At 45.8% G+C, this 20996-nt stretch overlaps 1 protein-coding gene across 4 annotated transcripts in view; it reads left to right on the plus strand.

Moving 5' to 3' along the window:
* Nucleotides 1–3712: 3712 nt before the first annotated feature.
* Nucleotides 3713–20996, plus strand: part of aadat (aminoadipate aminotransferase) — a 112257-nt gene continuing 94973 nt past the window's right edge. The window contains exons 1-2 of one of the 4 annotated variants that reach the window (XM_073047873.1): nucleotides 3713–3856; nucleotides 12375–12446. In XM_073047873.1, coding sequence (XP_072903974.1) covers nucleotides 12380–12446 — 67 coding nt within the window. In that variant the 5' untranslated portion in view covers nucleotides 3713–3856; nucleotides 12375–12379. Of the gene's footprint in view, nucleotides 3857–3930; nucleotides 4079–11905; nucleotides 12044–12140; nucleotides 12163–12374; nucleotides 12447–20996 lie in introns of those variants that run through there. The other 3 variants (XM_073047874.1, XM_073047872.1, XM_073047875.1) reach the window with 3 other exon arrangements.

Below are 20996 nucleotides of genomic sequence, written 5' to 3' on the forward strand. Positions count from 1 at the left end.
CAGTGTGTAGAGCTGTGGCTATTGCGTCGCCTGGCGATCCATTTTGTTGGTAGGCAGATTGTAAGGGGTCCAGTTTGGGTGGTAGCAAGCTGCAGATGTAATCCTTGACCAGCCTCTCAAAGCATTTGCTTATTATTGAGTTGAGTGTGACAGGAGGCCAGTCATTCAGGCATGTTACCTTGATCTTTTTTGGTACAGGGACAATGGTGGATAATTTGGAGCAGGAGGGCATTCTACACCGGGAGAGGGAGTGATTAAAAATGTCAGTAAACATACCTGCCAGTTGTGCAGCGCACATCCTGAGTACCTGCCCTGGGATGCTGCCCGGTCCCACAGCCTTGTGGTTACATTAATTTGTTTGACATAACAATGTGGGCCAAAGTACCTGTTTCTTCAGTATTCTATGTTCTACTTTCTTCTCTGCCTAGCTAGATGTTCTAATACAAGAATCACAAAAAGTTAATAGTTAAGTTCAACAAGGAGTTGAGAAGGAAATCCAAAGAGTTGGAATTTTAGGAAGGATTTGCTAAAATTGAAGGGTGTTGGTGAGGACACATTTAAAATGCTGCACCCAGGCTGGGTCCATTCACCTGACAGTATCATGGGAGGCAGTTGACTGGAGATTAACTATTCAAATATTTGCACTGCAAGACTTTTCCTATCAAGAGACTAGACAGTTTGGATCTGTATTCCTAGGAGTTTAGCACAAGGAGTAACCTTATTCAAACATATAAGGGTTTGACAGGGTAGAACGTGAAGACCAGACAGACTGTCTTTGATGCTAGAATTGGGAACAAAAAGGCAGGATGCTAGAAGAGTTCAGTGGGCTAAGCAGCATCTGCGGAGGCAAAAGGTTTAAGGTGAGATTCAAGATTCAAAATTCAGGTTTATTTATCATGTCTACATCAAAATATACAAAATGCATTGTTTGCAATATCAATCAACACACCCACTAATGCAGGGGTTCGCAATCGTTTATCCGAGGGTCTGTGGACCTCAGGTTGGGAACCCTGCTTTCTTGTGCCGCCACCATCACCCCAGGCTGGGCATTGCAGGCAGCCACCACTCTGTGTAAATAAACTTTCCTCCCACCTTAAATTCATGCCCTCTGGTATTGGACATCTCAATACTTGGAAAAAGATGCCATCTGTCTACTCTATCTATGCCTCTCATAACCTTCTAAACCTCTTTCAGATCTCCCCAAAGCCTCTGGAGAAAACAACCCAAGTTTGTCCAATGTCTTGTTATAGCATACACCCTCTAATCCAGGCAGCATCCTGGTAATGCTCTCCAAAGCCTCGACATCCTTCCTCGAACCATATGCAAACTCCACATGTGGCCAGACTAGGGCTTTACAAAGCTGAAACACAAGTTACGGGCTTTTGAACTCAATGCCTTGTTGGGCAGATCAGCCGTTTCTGTTCTGTACAAATCTCTCACTACATTCACCTTGCCGCCTGTTGGCTTCAGTTGATCTTAATTCAGTCAATACTCGAGAGACATAATTCATCAGTGCCTACACCTCCGTTAGCACATCTACAAGGAGTGTTGGCGCAAGTAAGCAGTATCCATCATCAAGGACCCCCATCATTCAAGCAATGCTTTCTTCTTACTGCTGTCATCAGGAGGGAGGTACAGGAGCCTTAGGTCCCACACTACCTGGTTCAGGAACAGTTATTACCCTTCAACCAGATACCCATGGCCTCAAGTTCAAGGGTTCTACCCCTTATGTTCTCGGTGTTATTTATTTATTTGTACTTGCAGAACTCTCTTCTTTTCTACACTGGTTGTTTGTGTGTGGTTTTTCATCGTTTCTCTTTGCTCTACTGTGAATGCCTGTTAGAAAATTAAGCTGAGGGAAGTAAATGGTGACTTCTTCAACAGGTTCGACAGCTCAATCTCATCCTCACCGCAGAAATCCACACCAGGCTTACTTCCCTCACAGGAAAATAGCCACTCACAGGAGACCTTGCCCACGCCCAGGATTACGGCTGCACAGGTGGAAGGTCAACTGAGGAAGATCTGTACCAGCAAGGCGGCTGGACCGGATGGAGTTTCCCCACGATTACTGAGGGCCTGTGCGACTGAGCTGGGAGAACCACTACAGCGCATCTTCAACATGAGCCTGGAGCAGAGAAGAGTACCCAGACAGTGGAAAACATCCTGTATTGTCCCGGTACCGAAGAAACCACAACCAAAGGAGTTGAATGACTTCAGACCTGTTGCCTTGACGTCGCACGTTATGAAGACCATGGAGCGGCTGATAATACAGAATCTGAGGCCACAAACCAGGCACGCCCAGGATCCTCTTCAGTTTGCGTATAAGGAGAAGGTGGGAGTGGAGGATGCTATCACGTATTTGCTGCACAAATCACTCTCTCACCTAGAGGGGGTCAGTTGTGCTGTGAGGATTACATTCCTTGACTTCTCTAGTGCCTTTAACGCCATCCAGCCCAAGATCTTAAGGCACAAACTAACGGAGATGGGAGTAGACTCTCACATGGTGGATTGGATAGTGGACTACTTGACAGATAGACCTCAGTATGTGCGGTTGGGAGACTGTAGGTCTGACACGGTGGTCAGCAGCACAGGAGCGCCGCAGGGAACCGTACTCTCTCCGGTCCTGTTCACCCTGTACACATCAGACTTCCAATATAACTCGGAGTCCTGCCATGTGCAGAAGTTCGCTGATGACACGGCCATAGTGGGGTGTGTCAGGAATGGACAGGAGGAGGAGTATAGGAAACTGATACAGGACTTTGTGATATGGTGCAACTCAAACTACCTGCGTCTCAATATTACCAAGACCAAGGAGATGGTGGTGGACTTTAGGAGATCTAGGCCTCATATGGTGCCAGTGATCATTAATGGAGAATGTGTGGAGCAGGTTAAGACCTACAAGTATCTGGGAGTACAGTTAGACGAGAAGCTAGACTGGACTGCCAACACAGATGCCTTGTGCAGGAAGGCACAGAGTCGACTGTACTTCCTTAGAAGGTTGGCGTCATTCAATGTCTGTAGTGAGATGCTGAAGATGTTCTATAGGTCAGTTGTGGAGAGCGCCCTCTTCTTTGTGGTGGCGTGTTGGGGAGGAAGCATTAAGAAGAGGGACGCCTCACGTCTTAATAAGCTGGTAAGGAAGGCGGGCTCTGTCGTGGGCAAAGTACTGGAGAGTTTAACATCGGTAGCTGAGCGAAGGGCGCTGAGTAGGCTACGGTCAATTATGGAAAACTCTGAACATCCTCTACATAGCACCATCCAGAGACAGAGAAGCAGTTTCAGCGACAGGTTACTATCGATGCAATGCTCCTCAGACAGGATGAAGAGGTCAATACTCCCCAATGCCATTAGGCTTTACAATTCTACCGCCAGGACTTAAGAACTTTTTAAAAGCTATTATTAATGCTTTTTGAGATAGTGATTTAGATGCATATCATATTTTTTACTGAGTTAAGTATTGTATGTAATTAGTTTTGCTACAACAAGTGTATGGGACATTGGAAAAAAAGTTGAATTTCCCCATGGAGATGAATAAAGTATCTATCTATCTATCTATCTATCTATAAATGTACTTCGAATGTTGAGTGGGGAATAGACGCCACCGTTCCTACTAGTTGATAATCCAGGCGAAAATATTCCTACAGCGAGTTAAAAAGTACCAAGTGTTGACACAGACCATTTGTTGCATAATCCCTGAGCCGGGTTTGCAGGACCCGTGCGGGCATTTAACCGGTTGCACTTCCCCCTTCGTTCCCCTTGGAGCGCAGTGAAGCCGGATCCGGAGCCGGAGCGAGCGGAGGGCCGGCCGGCCGGCGGGCGGGCGTGTCGGGGTCAGTGAACCGGGCGCACGGTGCAGGTGAGAGCGGGCGACGGGGTTGAAATACCCCTGCAATGGGCAGCGGTGGTTCTGGCGCGGCATTCACCTGGTAGCGAGCTCGGTGCCGGCTGAATGACAAATCTCGGGTTCCTGACTGAATGGGGGAGGACTCTCCCGGCCTGCTGTCGTTTCCAGACTCCGGAGTCTGTGGGCTGCATGCCATGCAGTTGCAGCTGATTCTTTAAAAACACAACTTACCGAGTAAGTTGTCCGCTTTAAATTGCTAATGTTTCTCCAAGTCTAAAGAGCCGCGGTTTTAATTTATGTATTTAGTAATTAATTTGGCAGGAGGTTCAAAGACGAGAAAATCTGCAGATGCTGGAAATCCAAGCAACACACACACAACAAATACTGGAGGGACTCAGCAATAGACAATAGACAGTAGGTGCGGGAGTAGGCCATTCGGCCCTTCTAGCCAGCACCGCCATTCACTGTGATCATGGCTGATCATACACAGTCAGTACCCCGTTCCTGCCCTCTCCCCATATCCCTTGACCCCACTATCTATAAGAGCTCTATCTAATTCTCTCTTGAATGCATCCAGAGATTTGGCCTCCACTGCCTTCTGGGGCAGAGCATTCCACATATCCACCACCCTCTGGGTGAAAAAGTTTTTCCGCATCTGTTCTAAATGGCCTACCCCTTATTTTTAAACTGTGGCCTCTAGTTCTGGACTCACCCATCAGCGGGAACATGCTTCCTGCCTCCAGCGTGTCCAATCCCTTAATAATCTTATATGTTTCAATCAGATCCCCTCTCATCCTTCTAAATTCCAGTGTATACAAGCCCAGTCGCTCCAATCTTTCAACATATGACAGTCCCACCATTCCGGAAATTAATCTTGTGAACCTACGCTGCACTCCCTCAATAGCAAGAATGTCCTTCCTCAAATTTGGAGACCAAAACTGCACACAATAATCCAGGTGTGGTCTCACCAGGGCCCTGTACAGCTGCAGAAGGACCTCTTTACTCCTATACTCAATTCCTCTTGTTATAAAGGCCAGCATGCCATTAGCTTTCTTCACTGCCTGCTGTACCTGCATGCTTGCTTTCATTGACTGATGTACAAGAACACCTAGATCTTGTTGTACTTCCCCTTTTCCTAACTTGACTCCATTTAGATAGTAATCTGCCTTCCTGTTCTTGCCACCAAAGTGGATAACCTCACATTTATCCACATTAAACTGCATCTGCCATACATTTGCCCACTCACCCAACCTGTCCAAGTCACCCTGCATTCTCATAACATCCTCCTGACATTTCACACTGCCACCCAGCTTTGTGTCATCAGCAAATTTGCTAATGTTACTTTTAATCCCTTCATCTAAATCATTAATGTATATTGTAAACAGCTGCGGTCCCAGCACCGAACCTTGCAGTACCCCACTGGTCACAACCTGCCATTCCAAAAGGGACCTGTTCATCGCTACTCTTTGTTTTCTGTCAGCCAGCCAATTTTCAATCCATGTCAGTACTCTGCCCCCAATACCATGTGCCCTAATTTTGCCCACTAATCTCCTATGTGGGACTTTATCAAAAGCTTTCTGGAAGTCCAGGTACACTACATCCACTGGATCTCCCTTGTCCATTTTCATAATTACATCCTCAAAAAACTCCAGAAGATTAGTCAAACATGATTTTCCCTTCATAAATCCATGCTGACTCGGACTGATCCTTCTACTGCTATCCAAATGTGTCGTAATTTCCTCTTTTATAATTGACTCCAGCATCTTTCCCACCACTGACGTCAGGCAAACCGGTCTATAATTCCCTGTTTTCTCTCTCCCTCCTTTCTTGAAAAGTGGGACAACATTAGCCATCCTCCAGTCAGCAGGAACTGTTCCTGAATCTATAGAACATTGGAAAATGATTACCAATGTGTCCACGATTTCTAGAGCCACCTCTTTAAGTACCCTGGGATGCAGACCATCAGGTCCCGGGGACTTATCAGCCTTCAGACTCAACAGTCTATCCAACACCATTTCTTGCCTAATATAAATTTCCTTCAGTTCATCCTTTACCCTAATTCCTTTGGCACTATTACATCTGGGAGATTGTGTCTTCCCTAGTGAAGACAGATCCAAAGTACCTGTTCAACTCATCTGCCATTTCCTTGTTCCCCATAATAAATTCACCCGCTTCTGTCTTCAATGGCCCAATTTTGGTCTTAACTATTTTTTTGCTATTCACATACCTAAAGAAGCTTTTACTATCCTCCTTTATATTCTTGGCTAGTTTACCTTCGTACCTCATTTTTTCTTGGCGTATTGCCTTTTTTGTTATTTTCTGTTGCTCTTTAAAAGCTTCCCAGTCCTCCTGTTTCCCACTCATCTTTGCTATGTTATACTTTTATTTTTATACTGCCCTTTACTTCCCTCGTCAGCCACGGCTGCCCCTTACTCCCCTTAGGATCTTTCTTCCTCTTTGGAATGAACTGATCCGATGAAGCAGGTCAGGCAGTGGAAGTTTCGGCCGAAACGCCGACTATTCACTCTTTTCCTTAGATGTTGCCTGACATGCTGAGCTCCTCCAGCAAATTCTGTGTGTCGCTTGGTAGGAAGTGTATAAATTGGTGGACGGAGGTGCTAAAAAGGGGCAAAAAACCACACACATACTTCAGATTTCGCTGCAGATCCCAATATCTGCAGCCTCTGGAAACTGGAGTCCGGAGCAATAAATAATCTTTTGGAGGAACTCAGTGGGTTGGATCGAGCAGAAACTCCTCTCACGCACCACCTCCCCCCCCCACCCCCAACTCTGTCCATCACATATGGTGCTCGACCTGCAGAGTTTCTCCAGCAGATTAGACCATAGAACGGTACAACATAAGAAGAGGCTGTATGGCCCAAATGTTGTGCCGAATTAATCTAGTAACTAAATGTTCAATTAAACTGATCACTTCTGCCTACACAATGTCCACACCTCCCCATTGTCCCCACGTTCACGTGCTTAAGAGCCTCCCAGCCTCTCTGTTCTATACGCCGCCACCACTACTGGCAACATATTCCGGGGATCCGCCAACCTCTGGAAAATAAAAACTCATATTTCACAAACGGGAAAATCTGCAAATGCAGGAAATCCAAGCAACACACACAAGTCAAGTCAAGTCATTTTGACCATAACTGCTGGTACAGTACACAGTACAAATGAGACTTTTTCAGGACCATGGTATTACATGACACAGTACAAAAACTAGACTGAACTACATAAAAACAACCCAGAAAAAAACTACACTAGACTGCAGACCTACCCAGGACTGCATAAAGTGCACAAAACAGTGCAGGCATTTCAATAAATAATAAACAAGACAATAGGCACAGTAGAGGGCAGTAAGTTGGTGTCAGTCCAGGCTCTGGGTATTGAGCAGTCTGATGGCTTGGGGGAAGAAACTGTTACATAGTCTGGACGTGAGAGCCCGAATGCTTCGGTGCCTTTTCCCAGATGGCAGGAGGGAGAAGAGTTTGTATGAGGGGTGCATGGGGTCCTTCATAATGCTGTTTGCCTTGTGGATGCAGCGTGTAGTGTAAATGTCTGTGATGGAGGGAAGAGAGACCCTGATGATCTTCTCAGCTGACCTCACTATCTGCTGCAGGGTCTTGCGATCCGAGATGGTACAATTTCTGAACCAGGCAGTGATGCAGCTGCTCAGGATGCTCTCAATACAACCCCTGTAGAATGTGGTGAGGATGGGGGGTGGGAGATGGACTTTCCTCAGCCTTCGCAGAAAGTAGAGACGCTGCTGGGCTTTCTTGGCTATGGAGCTGGTGTTAAGGGATCAGGTGAGATTCTCCGCCAGGTGAACACCGAGAAATTTGGTGCTCTTAACAATCTCTACCGAGGAGCCGTCGATGTTCAGTGGAGAATGGTCATTCTGTGCCCTCCTGAAGTCAACAACCATCTCTTTTGTTCACATTCAGAGACAGGTTGTTGGCTCTGCACCAGTTCGTTAGCCACTGCACCTTCTCTCTGTAAGCTGACTCATCGTTCTTGCTGATGAGACCCACCACGGTCGTGTCATCGGCGAACTTGATGATGTGGTTCGAGCTGTGTGTTGCAGCACAGTCGTGGGTCAGCAGAGTGAACAGCAGTGGACTGAGCACACAGCCCTGGGGGGCCCCCGTGCTCAGTGTGATGGTGTTGGAGATGTTGCTCCCGATCCGGACTGACTGAGATCTCCCAGTCAGGAAGTCTAGGATCCAGTTGCAGAGGGAGGTGTTCAGGCCCAGTAGGCTCAGCTTTCCATTCAGTTTCTGAGGGATGATTGTGTTGAATGCTGAACTGAAGTCTATGAACAGCATCCGAACGTACATGTCTTTTTTGTCCAGGTGGGTTAGGGCCAGGTGGAGGGTGGTGGCAATGGCGTCATCTGTTGAATGGTTGGGACGGTACGCGAACTGCAGGGGATCAGTGAGGGGGGGTAGCAGGGTCTTGATGTGCCTCAAGACGAGCCTCTCGAAACACTTCATGATGATGGATGTAAGAAAATGCAGGAGGAAGGCCAGGCAACACATTTCCTTTGAATTCACCCCTCTCACCTTAAATGCATGATTTCTAATACGAGGCATTATCATCACCATTATGTGCCATGCCATATGATGTGGGTGATCGTGATCTGATGGCCATGAGTGTTCTTGGCAAATTTTTCTGCAGAATTGGTTTGCCATTGTCTTCTTCTGGGCAGTGTCTTTACAAGATGGGTGACCCCAGCCGTTATCAATACTCTTCAGAGATTGTCTGCTTGGAGTCAGTGGTCGCATAACCAGGATTTGTGATGTGCACCGGCTGCTCAGACGACTGTCCGCCACCTGATTTGGGGATGGGGGGGGTGCTAAGCAGGTGCTACACCTTGCCCAGAGGTAACCTGCAGGCTAGTGGAGGGAAGGAGTGCCCTACACCGCCTTTGGTAGAGACGTATCTCCACCCCGTCACCCCATGTAGTACACACGCTGTCTCATCCAGGCAGCACCCCCTCCAAAGCCTCCACATCCCTCCTGTAATGAGTGACCTGAGTTTATGTTTACCTGCAGTCTCACCGTCTATCAGAGGGGAGGGACAGGAGCCTGAATGTTGGCACTCGATGTTTTAGGAATACACCCTATCCTCGTTACATGCGCGGGATACGTTCCTCGCAGTCGACGCATAATGTGAATAATTATTTAAATGGAGAAAATAGGGATGCGTTTCAGAGGTTCCTAAATGTTTTATCTGTAATTTATTCACATTTTCATACCAATACGACACAAAAGCAGTACCACAAGGCAACATTCATATTATATTTCATCAATTTAAGGTCATATTCAGTGTAATAAGTCATAGAAAGTTAACGTACTAGGGTGTACAGTACTCACGAACAGGGGCAGGTGTGTTCACTCCGGGAGATGAGTGGTTGTTGTGGTGTCAGGCAGCTTTACGTGGATAAGGTGGATGGTTGTGGTCTTCAGGATCATATCAAACACAGCAAGGGGTGAAGGAAGACTCACAGAACTCTTAGAACTGCCGGCACCAGTTTGAAGAAAGTGGTGAGGGTTGTTCGCTTGGCAGCATTTTGTATTTCAGCATAAATTTGCTTGTAGGGAAGAAGGGTTGACGGCAGGGAATGACTGAAATGCTGACTCCGTTCTAAACCTGGGTCCATGTCCATCGCCATTTGTGCCAAGTGTTCCGACTCCCACCAGTCCCTCACCGTTGGTATTTTCAAACCCGGGATTTTCAAACTCGTCTGTTGCTTGCAGTATCTGAGAGATAGTTCGCCATTGGAAAAAAAACACCTTAAATGTGGATGACACCTTGGCCAAGTGGCTAAATCTAACGCACTGTTATGTCAGGATGAATGCTGTCCAAATGTTTAGGATGGGCTGGCACATTGTCAAGCAACAAAAGAAAACTTTAAAGGCAAGATTCTGTTTACAGCAGTAGCGTACCTTCACCTGATGCCACGCTGTTTATAATTTCCAACTTTTTTTCAAGCTTAGGAGGCATCGTTAAATATTTCAAGCACAAAATCACTGCACCGTAGGTAAAACCAACAAAAGTTTAAGAGCGCGAGATCGCACATCCACACCTTGCCAAAACCAATGCGAGACTGGCGGGAGTGAGACTGTGAGGCGCGCACACCTGACTTGTATTGGCGAGAAAGCAGTGCTCCTCGCATAACTGTGAGTTTTGGACACGTATAAGGAGACGTTGCTAGAAGTAGTTCCCTCGCATAACTGTGAATACGCATTGTCTGAGGACGCATATAACAAGGATACAGTGTAGCTTCTTCCCCTCTACCATCAGATTTCTGAACGGACAATGATGCATGAACACCACCACACTCTTTTTGCACTACTTAATTATATTAATTAATTTATTTATTTAGTTATACAGTCGGAGCAGGCCCTGACAATCCCTATTAACCCTAACCTAAGGATGGGACAATTTACAATGATCAGTTAACCTGGCTAATATGTCTTTGGACTGTGGGAGCAAACTGGAGCACCCGGGGAAGCTAGTAGGGGGCAACACAGTAGCATAGCGGTAATGACAACGCTTTACAGTGCCAGCAACCTGGGTTCAATCCCCGGCACTGCCTGTAAGCAGTTTGTACGTTCTTCGTATGTTTCCTCGGTTTCCTCCCACAGTCCAAAGATGCATCGGTTGGTAGGTTAATTGATCATTGTAAATTGTCCTGTGATTAGGCTGGGATTAAATCAGGGGATTGCTGGGCAGTGCAACTGGAAGGGCCAGAAGGCTCTGTTCCGCACTATATCTCAATAAATGCATGAAATAAAAACACCACACGTTCCCCGTGGAGACCGTATAGACTCCTTTCATGAGGATGCTGGAATTGAACTCTGGGAGTGCTCCGAGCTGCAGTAGTGTTGGACTTACCATGGTGCCCAGAGTATTAAATAAATTCCAATGGGAGCTGTATATGGTGGATTCTGCTTCACTGGGAGACTCGAGAGCGGTTCATTTAGCACTGGCTGACGCAGTTAGCTCAAGTTTCATGGAAACATGTTAAACAGTATTTAAATGAACTACAGAACAAATTAGAACACTACCAATAGTACTACAGTACTATAAAACTGAGTGTTAGTTTTTAATACTTACCAAGAGAAGAATTCCCGTGGTATACACCGCCAGACCTTTGATTGACAGTAAATGAATAAAATCAGTGTGGACACCCAGTGGAGCTAATGGACTGCATTCATACAATGCTATCGACAATTGCATCCTCCAAATCATAAACAAGAGAAAATCTGCAGATGCTGGAAATCCGAGCAACACCTACAAAATGCTGGAGGAACTCAGCAGGCCAGGCAGCATCTTTGGGGGGAAAAAAGTACAGTTGACGTTTCAGGCCGAAACATTTTGGTACACTTCGGGCCCTGCAGAAGGGTTGCGGCCCAAAACGTCAACTGCACTTTTTTCTATAGATGCTGCCTGGCCTGCCGAGTTCCTCCAGCTTTTTGTGTGTCATCCTCCAAATCTTCGTTTTCATTGTAACATTCAAGATGATTGCCAATACCTTGAAATTCTACATAGTTCCTAACTTGTTGAAGTAGTGAAACTGTTTCATTTTCTCTCTAGGCCATTTCTGGCATCTCTTAAGCCTGAATGCCTGAAACCACAGTGAGCAAAGCAGTTCTGAATTGTCTTACTGCTTATTTCCCCCCCAACTATCAGTGACAAAAATCACTGATCTTTGAAAACAAGCACATGCTACTGATGCTATTTAAAAACTGTTCACTTGAAGCACAGTGTAGCATCTAGAGGCCACACTAGCGACTGACACTAGTTTATTCCTGTTCAACAATAGTCTTCTGCCCCAATTAAGTGTCATATGTCCCAAATAAATGAAAGGTTTCCTGGCTATTTTATTGATTAGTCTTTGTTCTTTAAAAGTTGTCCCAAATAAGCAGCTGCCCAAATTGACCGATGGCCCAGTTAACCAGAATCCACTGTATACCTTATTGTAATTTATAGATTTGTTTTTAAGTGCTGCACCATGCAGCCACTGCAAAACAAGTTTCACAACATAGGTTAGTAATGATAAACCCAATCCTGATTCTGACATTGAACTGTTTACACAATGCGCTGATTAATTGGCGAGGAACGGTCAAATAGCAGGTTGAAATCCACAGTTCTAGTGGCTCAGGAGTCACACTTAGTTGAGAATGGGTAAGATTCACTGATTTATAAAAGATCTTAACTTCATGCTACTGTTATTGAGGCCATTTCTGCTACTTTAAGTTCAAGTTTTATTTAATGACATGAATTTAAATCCCCCAGCTGCCAGAGTGAGTATTGAACTCTTCATATCAACAGTCCGTCGCTGCTCTGGTAACTTAGTCATTTTCCCTGGATCTTTAACACAGATTGAGAAAGGCGCTGGTTAAAACTATTCAGAGTAAAAGTTTGTTGCCCTGATTTCTTAAGCATATGTCTTTCTCTGAAGATGTAGTTAATCTTTCTTGTTTCTTTAGATCTCACGTTTGAATTTGTTTTGCAGAAAACATGAATTACTCAAGATTTATCAACGCAGTGAGTGCAGCTCGAAGGGTATCACCTATCAGGGCATTGAGTAAGTAGTCATGTCACTTCCGCGCTTGTATTGACAAAGACGGTTAGGACGGTGTAAGACAAAGGCTGAACAAGTTAGGTCTTTATTCTTTGGAGCGTAGAAGTTTAAGGGGGGACTTGATAGAGCTATTTGAAATTAGGAGGGGGATAAATAGAGTTGACGTGGATAGGCTTTTTCCATTGAGGGTAGGGGAGATTCAAACAAGAGGACATGAGTTTAGAGTTGAGGGGCAAAAGTTTAGGGGTAACACAAGACGGAACTTCTTTACTCAGAGAGTGGTAGCTGTGTGGAACGAGTTTCCAGTAGAAGGGGTAGAAGCAGGTTCGATTTTGTCATTTAAAAAAAATTGGATAGGTATATGGACAGGAAAGGAATGGAGGGTTATGGGCTGAGTGCAGGTCGGTGGGACTAGGTGAGAGTAAGTGTTCAGCACGGCCGAGATGGCCTATTTCCATGCTGTAATTGTTATATGGGAGCAGAGTGGGCCCTCCTTTCAACTCAATTCTTCATTCCGCACCTCGCCACCATTCCACAGCAATCTGTGTCTGTACAAGGTTGGGTTGCAGTGACGGGTGAATGGGCCAGCTGAAGGGCTGAACCTGGAATGCTGGTCGGAATCCAGAGTGCTCGTTCAATGAGCTCACCGAGTGCTATTTCTGACTTGTTTTGGAGATTTATTTGCTGCGTGTATATCGAAGCATACAGTGAAGCGTACATCGTTTTGTGCCAACGATCAACGCAGTCTGAGTTTTTGCTGGGAGGTAGCCCCTAGTGTCACCAACCTAGCATGCCCACAATTTACTAACTCTTACTAACTATCTGTCTTTGGGCTGTGGGAGGATACTGGAGTGCTAGGAGCAACCCCACACAGTCATGGGGAAAACGTACAGACTCCTTACAGTAATGGCAGGAACTGAACTTCGATTGCTGGCACTGTAAAATCTTACGCTGCCGTGGCACTCATTAACCCCTTTAAACTGAGCGGGACACAGTTTCTTGCTCGCTGTAAACTAACTGGGTTCACTGACAAATTCATTCTGGTTATTATTAAACTTATTCACTCGTATCATCTGAAACAAAACAGTGAAACAGAAGTGTGTAATATCCAGTATTCCAGTGCTACCAAGGTCTTGGGGGTGATGGATTATTAGAGTTTTACTGGTTGTTCTGTAAGGGAATATTTTGAGCAGATTATCCACCATGGGCTCAGGGGTAACAGGCATGGCTCAGGACAATGTGCACTCGTGTCCTGAGCAGTATTGTGAACAAACTTTGATGTCTCTCTCGCTCAAAGTTCGAAGTATGTTTATTATCCAGCTGTATGTAAACATAGAAACATAGAAAATAGGTGCAGGAGTAGGCCATTTGGCCCTTCGAGCCTGCACCGCCATTCAGTATGATCATGGCTGATCATCCAACTCAGAACCCTGTACCTGCTTTCTCTCCATACCCCCTGATCCCTTTAGCCACAAGGGCCATATCTAACTTCCTCTTAAATATAGCCAATGAACCGGCCTCAACTGTTTCCTGTGGCAGAGAATTCCACAGATTCACTACTCTCTGTGTGAAGAAGTTTTTCCTCATCTCGGTCCTAAAAGGCTTCCCCTTTATCCTTAAACTGTGACCCCTCGTTCTGGACTTCCCCAACATCGGAAACAATCTTCCTGCATCTAGCCTGTCCAACCCCTTTAGAATTTTATACGTTTCAATAAGATCCCCCCTCAGTTTTCTAAATTCCAGTGAGTATAAGCCTAGTCGATCCAGTCTTTCTTCATATGAAAGTCCTGCCATCCCAGGAATCAATCTGGTGAACCTTCTCTGTACTCCCTCGATGGCAAGAATAGAGTAAATTAAACACGCTGGTTTCCTTGGCTGTGTAGGTCTAGGGAAGACGACCTCCAGCCCCGGCAAACTGGTGAGACGGAGACCCTCTCCCACCCAAAACCCCGGTTTGTGTGGATGCTGTGTAATTTGTTACAAATTAGTGCCACGAAGTAACAGACAGTACATCGCATATGAGTAAAAGGTTATACTTACGAATCTTAATTTGAGTAAAGGGTTAGTAAAGAAAGGTTCAAAAAAAACAGAAAAGGGCCCATTTTAATGAAACAGTCAAATGTGCACAAGTTGGAGCTCAAAGTTTCTCCATAGTCACCGATCCTCAATCGATCTTGCCCCCCGGCTTCATCAAATCATGGTCCCGCTCCGGTTCCAATCTTATGACCCCTCCTCTCCTGCGTCTTCTCTCTTCATCCCCTCTCGAACCTAAAGCCCCAAGCCCAACCTTGGTGTCCCTCACGAGAGAAACCATCCATTAATTCGCTCATCCTAATTGGATGGCACACATTTCTCCTCTCTCTGATCTTCAACAATCACCCAAACAAGCTGAAAACAGAACAGACGGCTCTTGCAGAACTGCTAAATGAAATACATGCAGCATAACAGTAAAAATATGAACCAGGGCATTACACTCTGTCTCTGGTGGTGGGGTGTAGATACGTCTCTACCGAAGGAGGTGTAAGGTGCTCCTTCCTTCCACTAGCCTGCAGATCACGCTTGGGCGAGGTGAAGCACCTGCTCAGCCCCCTGATCAGGGTCACATGAAGCCATGGGAGCAGAGGGGGTATGGCAGTGTGAGCAGCTGGTGTACATCACGAGTCCTGGTTATGTGACCTGCCATGCCAGGAACATAGTCTCTGAAGAGTATTGATAATGGCTAGGGTCACTCGTCTTTTAAAGACACTGCCCAGAGAAGGCCATAAGACAAAGGAGCAGAAGGCGGCCATTCGGCCCATCGAGTCTGCTCTGCCATTTCATCATGAGCTGATCCAATCTCCCCTTTAGTCCCATTCCCCTGCCTTTCACCATAACCTTTGATGCCCTGACTACTCAGATACCTATCAATCTCTGCCTTAAATACACCCAATGACCCGGCCTCCACTGCCGCCTATGGCAACAAATTCCACAGATTCACCACCCTCTGGCTAAAATAATTTCTTTGTGTCTCTGTTCTGAATGGGCGCTCTGCAATCCTCAAGTCATGTCCTCTTGTACTAGACTCCCCCACCATGGGAAACAACTTTGCCACATCCACTCTGTCCATGCCTTTCAACATTCGAAATGTTTCTATGAGGTCCCCCCTCATTCTTCTAAACTCCAAGGAGTACAGTCCAAGAGCGGTCAAACATTCCTCATATGTTAACCCTCACATTCCCGGAATCATTCTAGTGAATCTTCTCTGAAACCTCTCCAATGTCAGCACATCCTTTCTTAAATTTGGAGCCCAAAACTGCCTTATAGATCCTCAACATCACATCCCTGCTCCTATACTCTATTTCTCTAGAAATGAATGCCAACATTGCATTCGCCTTCTTCACCACCGGCTCAACCTGGAGGTTAAACTTAAGGGTATCCTGCACAAGGACTGCATCTCAGAACTTTGAATTCTCTCCCCATTTAAATAATAGTCTGCCCGTTTATTTCTTCTACCAAAGCGCATGACCACACACTTTCCCACATTGTATTTCATTTGCCACTTCTTTGCCCATTCCCCCAATCTATCCAAGTCTCTCTGCAAACTCTCTGTTTCCTCAGCACTACCAGCCCCTCCACCTATCTTTGTATCACCAGCAAACTTAGCCACAAAGCCATCTATTCCATAATCTAAATCGTTGATATACAACGTAAAAAGAATCAGCCCCAACACGGACCCCCGTGGAACACCACTGGTAACCGGCAGCCAACCAGAATGGGATCCCTTTATTCCCACTCTCTGCTTCCTGCCAATCAACCAACCTGCCACTCTATCCACGTATGTAACTTTCCTGTAATTCCATGGGCTCTTATCTTGTTTAGCAGCCTCGTGTGCGGCACCTTGTCAAAGGCCTTTTGAAAATCCAAATACACAACATCCACTGCATCTCCCTTGTCTAGCCTACTTGTAATTTCCTCAAAAAATTGCACTAGGTTTGTCAGGCAGGATTTTCCTTTAAGGAAACCATGCTGAGTTCTGCCTATCTTGTCATATGCCTCCAGGTATTCCGTAACCTCACCTTTGACAATCGACTCCAACAACTTCCCAACCACCGATGTCAAGCTAACAAGTCTATAATTTCCTTTTTGCTTCCTTGCCCCCTTCTTAAATAACAGAGTGACATTTACAATCTTCCAGTCCTCCGGAACCATGCCAGAATCTATCGAGTTTTGAAAGATCATTGCTAATGCCTCCACAATCTCCACTGCTACTTCCTTCAGAACACGAGGGTGCATTCCATCTGGTCCAGGAGATTTATCTACCCTTAGACTATTCAGCTTCCTGAGTACTTTCTCTGTCATAATTGTGACTGCGCATATTTCTCTTCCCTGACACCCTTGAATGTCCGGTATATTGCTGATGTCTTCCTCAGTGAAGACTGATGCAAAATACTCGTTCAGTTCCTCCGCCATCTCCTTATCTCCCAGTACAATTTCTCCAGCATCATTTTCTATCAGTCCTATATCTACTCTCAACTGTCTTTTACTCTTTATATACTTGAAAAAGCTTTTAGTATCCTCTTTGATATTATTTGCTAGCTTCCTTTCATAGTTCATCTTTTCCCTCTTAATGACCTTCTTAGTTTCCTTTTGTAAGCTTTTAAAAACTTCCCAATCCCCTGTCTTCCCACTAATTTTTGCTTCCTTGTATGCCCTCTGCTTTGCTTTTATTTTGGCTTTGACTTCTCTTGTCAGCCACGGTTGCATCCTTTTTCCATTCGAAAATTTCTTCTTCTTTGGAATATATCTGTCTTGCACCTTCCTCACTTCTCGCATAAACTCCAGCCACTGCTACTCTGCCGTCCTTCCCGCTAGTGTCCCTTTCCAGTCAACCTTGGCCAGTTCCTCTCTCATGCCACTGTAATTTCCTTTACTCCACTGAAATACCGACACATCGGACTTCGGCTTCTCTTTCTCAAATTTCACAGTGAACTGAATCATGTTATGATCACTGCCTCCTAAGGGTTCCTTCACTTCCATCTCTCTAATCACCTCTGGTTCATTACACAATACCCAATCCAGTACAGCCGATCCCCTAGTGGGCTCAACAACAAGCTGTTCTAAAAAGCCATCTCGTAGACATTCTACAAATTCTCTCTCTTGAGATCCAGTGTCGATCTGATTTTCCCAATCCACACACATGTTAAAATCCCCTACAATTATCATAACACTGCCCTTCTGGCAAGCCTTTTCTATTTCCTGTTGTAATTTGTAGTCCACATCACTGCAGCTGTTTGGAGGCCTCTATATAACTGCCATCAGGGTCCTTTTACCCCTGCGACTTCGTAGCTCAACCCATAAAGATTCTGTACCTTCCGATCCCATGTCAACTCTTTCTAATGATTTAATATCATTTCTTACCATTAAAGCCACGCCACCCCCTCTACCTACCTGCCTATCCTTCCGATACACCGTGTATCTTTGGACGTTCAGCTCCCAGAGACATGCATCCTTTAGCCACATCTCAATGATGGCCGCAATATCATACCTGCCAATCTGTAACCGTACAACAAGATCATCCACCTTATTCCTTATGCTGCGTACAAAGCATGCAAACCACTTCTGTAAAAAGAGAAATTGCCAATAACAATCATGGTCATGGAAAGACCACATCATACGACATATTGAATGAACAATATATATGACCATATACAATCCCAAGATTCACCTTCTTGCAGGCATTCACAATGAATAAAAAAACGCAATACAATCAATGAAAGATCACACCCAACAGGCCAGACCAACAATCACTGTGCAAAAGACAACAAAATGTAAAGAAATAGAATTTTTTAAAATATAGCATTAATAATAATGAGACGCAGCGTCCTTGAAAGTGATGGAGTGAGTGAAGTTATCCCCTCGGGTTCAAGAGCTTGACAGTTGAGGGGTAATAACATGCAGTTTGTGACCAGATCAGGTTTTAGACAGGCATGACTCAGTCCAGTAATCATCACAAATTAATAAGAGAGAGTGGATTTTCATAAGCACAGCTTTGGAGAATAAAAATGCCTCACTTCTAAGCCATTCTTCTTCATGTACAGGGACCAACTAATCATTCCATATTCTATATGAGGCCCTCCATTGCTCGGGTCACCCCTGGCTGTCTACGTGACATACAGGCCAGAGCAGTACAACATGGAGAACAAGCTGCTGCCTATGCAGCACGCTCCCTCTCTCCACGCTCCCCCTCTCCACGCTCCCCCTCTCCACGCTCCCCCTCTCCACGCTCCCCCTCTCCGCGCTCCCCCTCTCCGCGCTCCCCTCTCTCCGCGCTCCCCCCCTCCGCGCTCCCCCGCTCCGCGCTCCCCCTCTCCGCGCTCCCCCTCTCCGCGCTCCCCTCTCTCCGCGCTCCCCCCTCTCCGCGCTCCCCCTCTCCGCGCTCCCCCGCTCCGCGCTCCCCCGCTCCGCGCTCCCCCTCTCCACGCTCCCCTCTCTCCGCGCTCCCCCTCTCCGCGCTCCCCCTCTCCGCGCTCCCCCTCTCCGCGCTCCCCCCCTCCGCGCTCCCCCCTCCGCGCTCCCCCCCTCCGCGCTCCCCCCTCCGCGCTCCCCCCTCCGCGCTCCCCCCTCCGCGCTCCCCTCTCTCCGCGCTCCCCCTCCGCGCTCCCCCCCTCCGCGCTCCCCTCTCCACGCTCCCTCTCTCCAAACGAATGGCAGAGGTATTCTACATATTATCTCAGTCACCAGGCTAGAAATTGAATTCCATTTTCTGGATCAGTTGTTCTGGGTTGCTAGTCTAATAGTTACCACTGTTAATCTTTGCTACCAATGTGTTATAGATCATATTTAGAAACAGTTACGGTCACATTTATGACTGGTACCGATTAGTGATCTATACAACATTTTAATCAGAATTTACTTTGGTCACATATTAAAGTGATGACACTTAACCTAGGATTCTGATGCATAAATAATAAGGTTTTTATGATAGAATTGTTATATGTGTAGTGTTAATGATTACAGTAATCAACAGTTGCTGATGTAAATATTAATAGTGTAAAAAAGTGTGGAAAATCTTAACTTTGGAATAAATGTCACCCAGAGAAGTAATAGAAAAAAAACAATCATCCGCGACCTGCCAACCAGTTGCACTCTGCCAACAGTCATTCAGCTCTCAAACAGAAGAGATTCTGCAGATGCTGGAAATCCAGAGCAACACACACAGAGTGCTGGAGGAACTCAGCAGGTCAGACTGAAATGAATAAACATTTGATGTTTTGGGCTCAGACACTTCATCAGCAAAGAGCCTTCTTCAGCCCGAAATGTTAACTGCTTATTCATTTCCATAGATGCTGCCTTCCTACAGTTGACTGAACTTGTCCTCCCTCCCATTAAACGACTTCTCCTTCAACTCAAAAATGGTCCTCCATTTCAAAGATGCAGCTTTGGACACTCGCAAGTCAAGTCTTTGTGTAAGCTGTGTGGAATAGTCTTTGTTTCAGTCCTCCTTAGAAACAGCCCATCTAGTCCATGCTAACTTTTAATCTGCCTAGCTCCATCAACCTGCACCCGGACCATTGCCCTCCATACCCCTCCCATCCATGTACCTATCCAAATTCCTCCCTAAAGTTGAAATCGAACCTGCATTCACCACTTCTGCCAGCAGCTTGTACCACACTCTCACTGCCCTCAGAGTGAAGAAGTTCCCCCTCATGTTCCTCTTAAATATTTCACCTTTCCCCCTTAACCCATTACCTCTAGTTCTAGTCTCACTCAACAGTGGAAAATGTCTGTTTGCATTAACCCTATCTATACCCCTCATAATTTTGTATACCTCTACCAAAACTCCCCTCGTTCTCCTATGCTCTAGAGAATAAAGTCCTGCCCTATTCAGCCTTTTCCCATTACTGTGTTCTTCAAGTCATGGTGAAATCCTTTTAAATTTTCTCTGCATTCTTTCAAACTTATTAATATCTTTCCTTTTGGTAGGTGATCAGAACTGCACACCTTATTCCAAATTAGTCTCAGTAACATCTTATATAACTTCAACATAGCATCCCAACTCAATATTTTAATTTATGAAGGGCAATTTGCCAAAAGCTCTCTTTATGACTCCGTCTACCTGTGGCACTGCTTTCAAGGAACTATGGATCTGTATTCCCAGATCCCTCTGTTTTACCGGACTCCTCATGCCCTACCGTTCCCCATGTAAGTCCTACCCAGGTCTACCTTCTCAAAATGCAACACCTCCCACTTGCCTACATTAAATTCCATCAGTCATTTTTCGGCCTATTATTCCAGCTGGTCCAGATCCTACTACAAGTTTTGATAGCCTTCCTCACTGGGTGATTGTGCCTCGGTCCAAAGAGAAAGGCCCTAGCTCACATGAGACATGCTCTCCTGGTTAATCACATATCCTTCCTATAATAAGGTTAAAGTCTGTCCCGAGCCTTGTGAGCTCATCAGGCCAGTGCTTATGCCGGTTTCCGTGGAGTGAAGCGACTGAGAGTACGAGACTCCCATCCCCCACCCTCCAGACAGGATGCCAGTTAACCGTCAGCATTTTGCCGGTACTCATTT

Source organism: Hemitrygon akajei, chromosome 6 (assembly GCF_048418815.1).
Source record: "Hemitrygon akajei chromosome 6, sHemAka1.3, whole genome shotgun sequence".
In the NCBI taxonomy this organism is placed as follows: Eukaryota; Metazoa; Chordata; class Chondrichthyes; order Myliobatiformes; family Dasyatidae; genus Hemitrygon; species Hemitrygon akajei.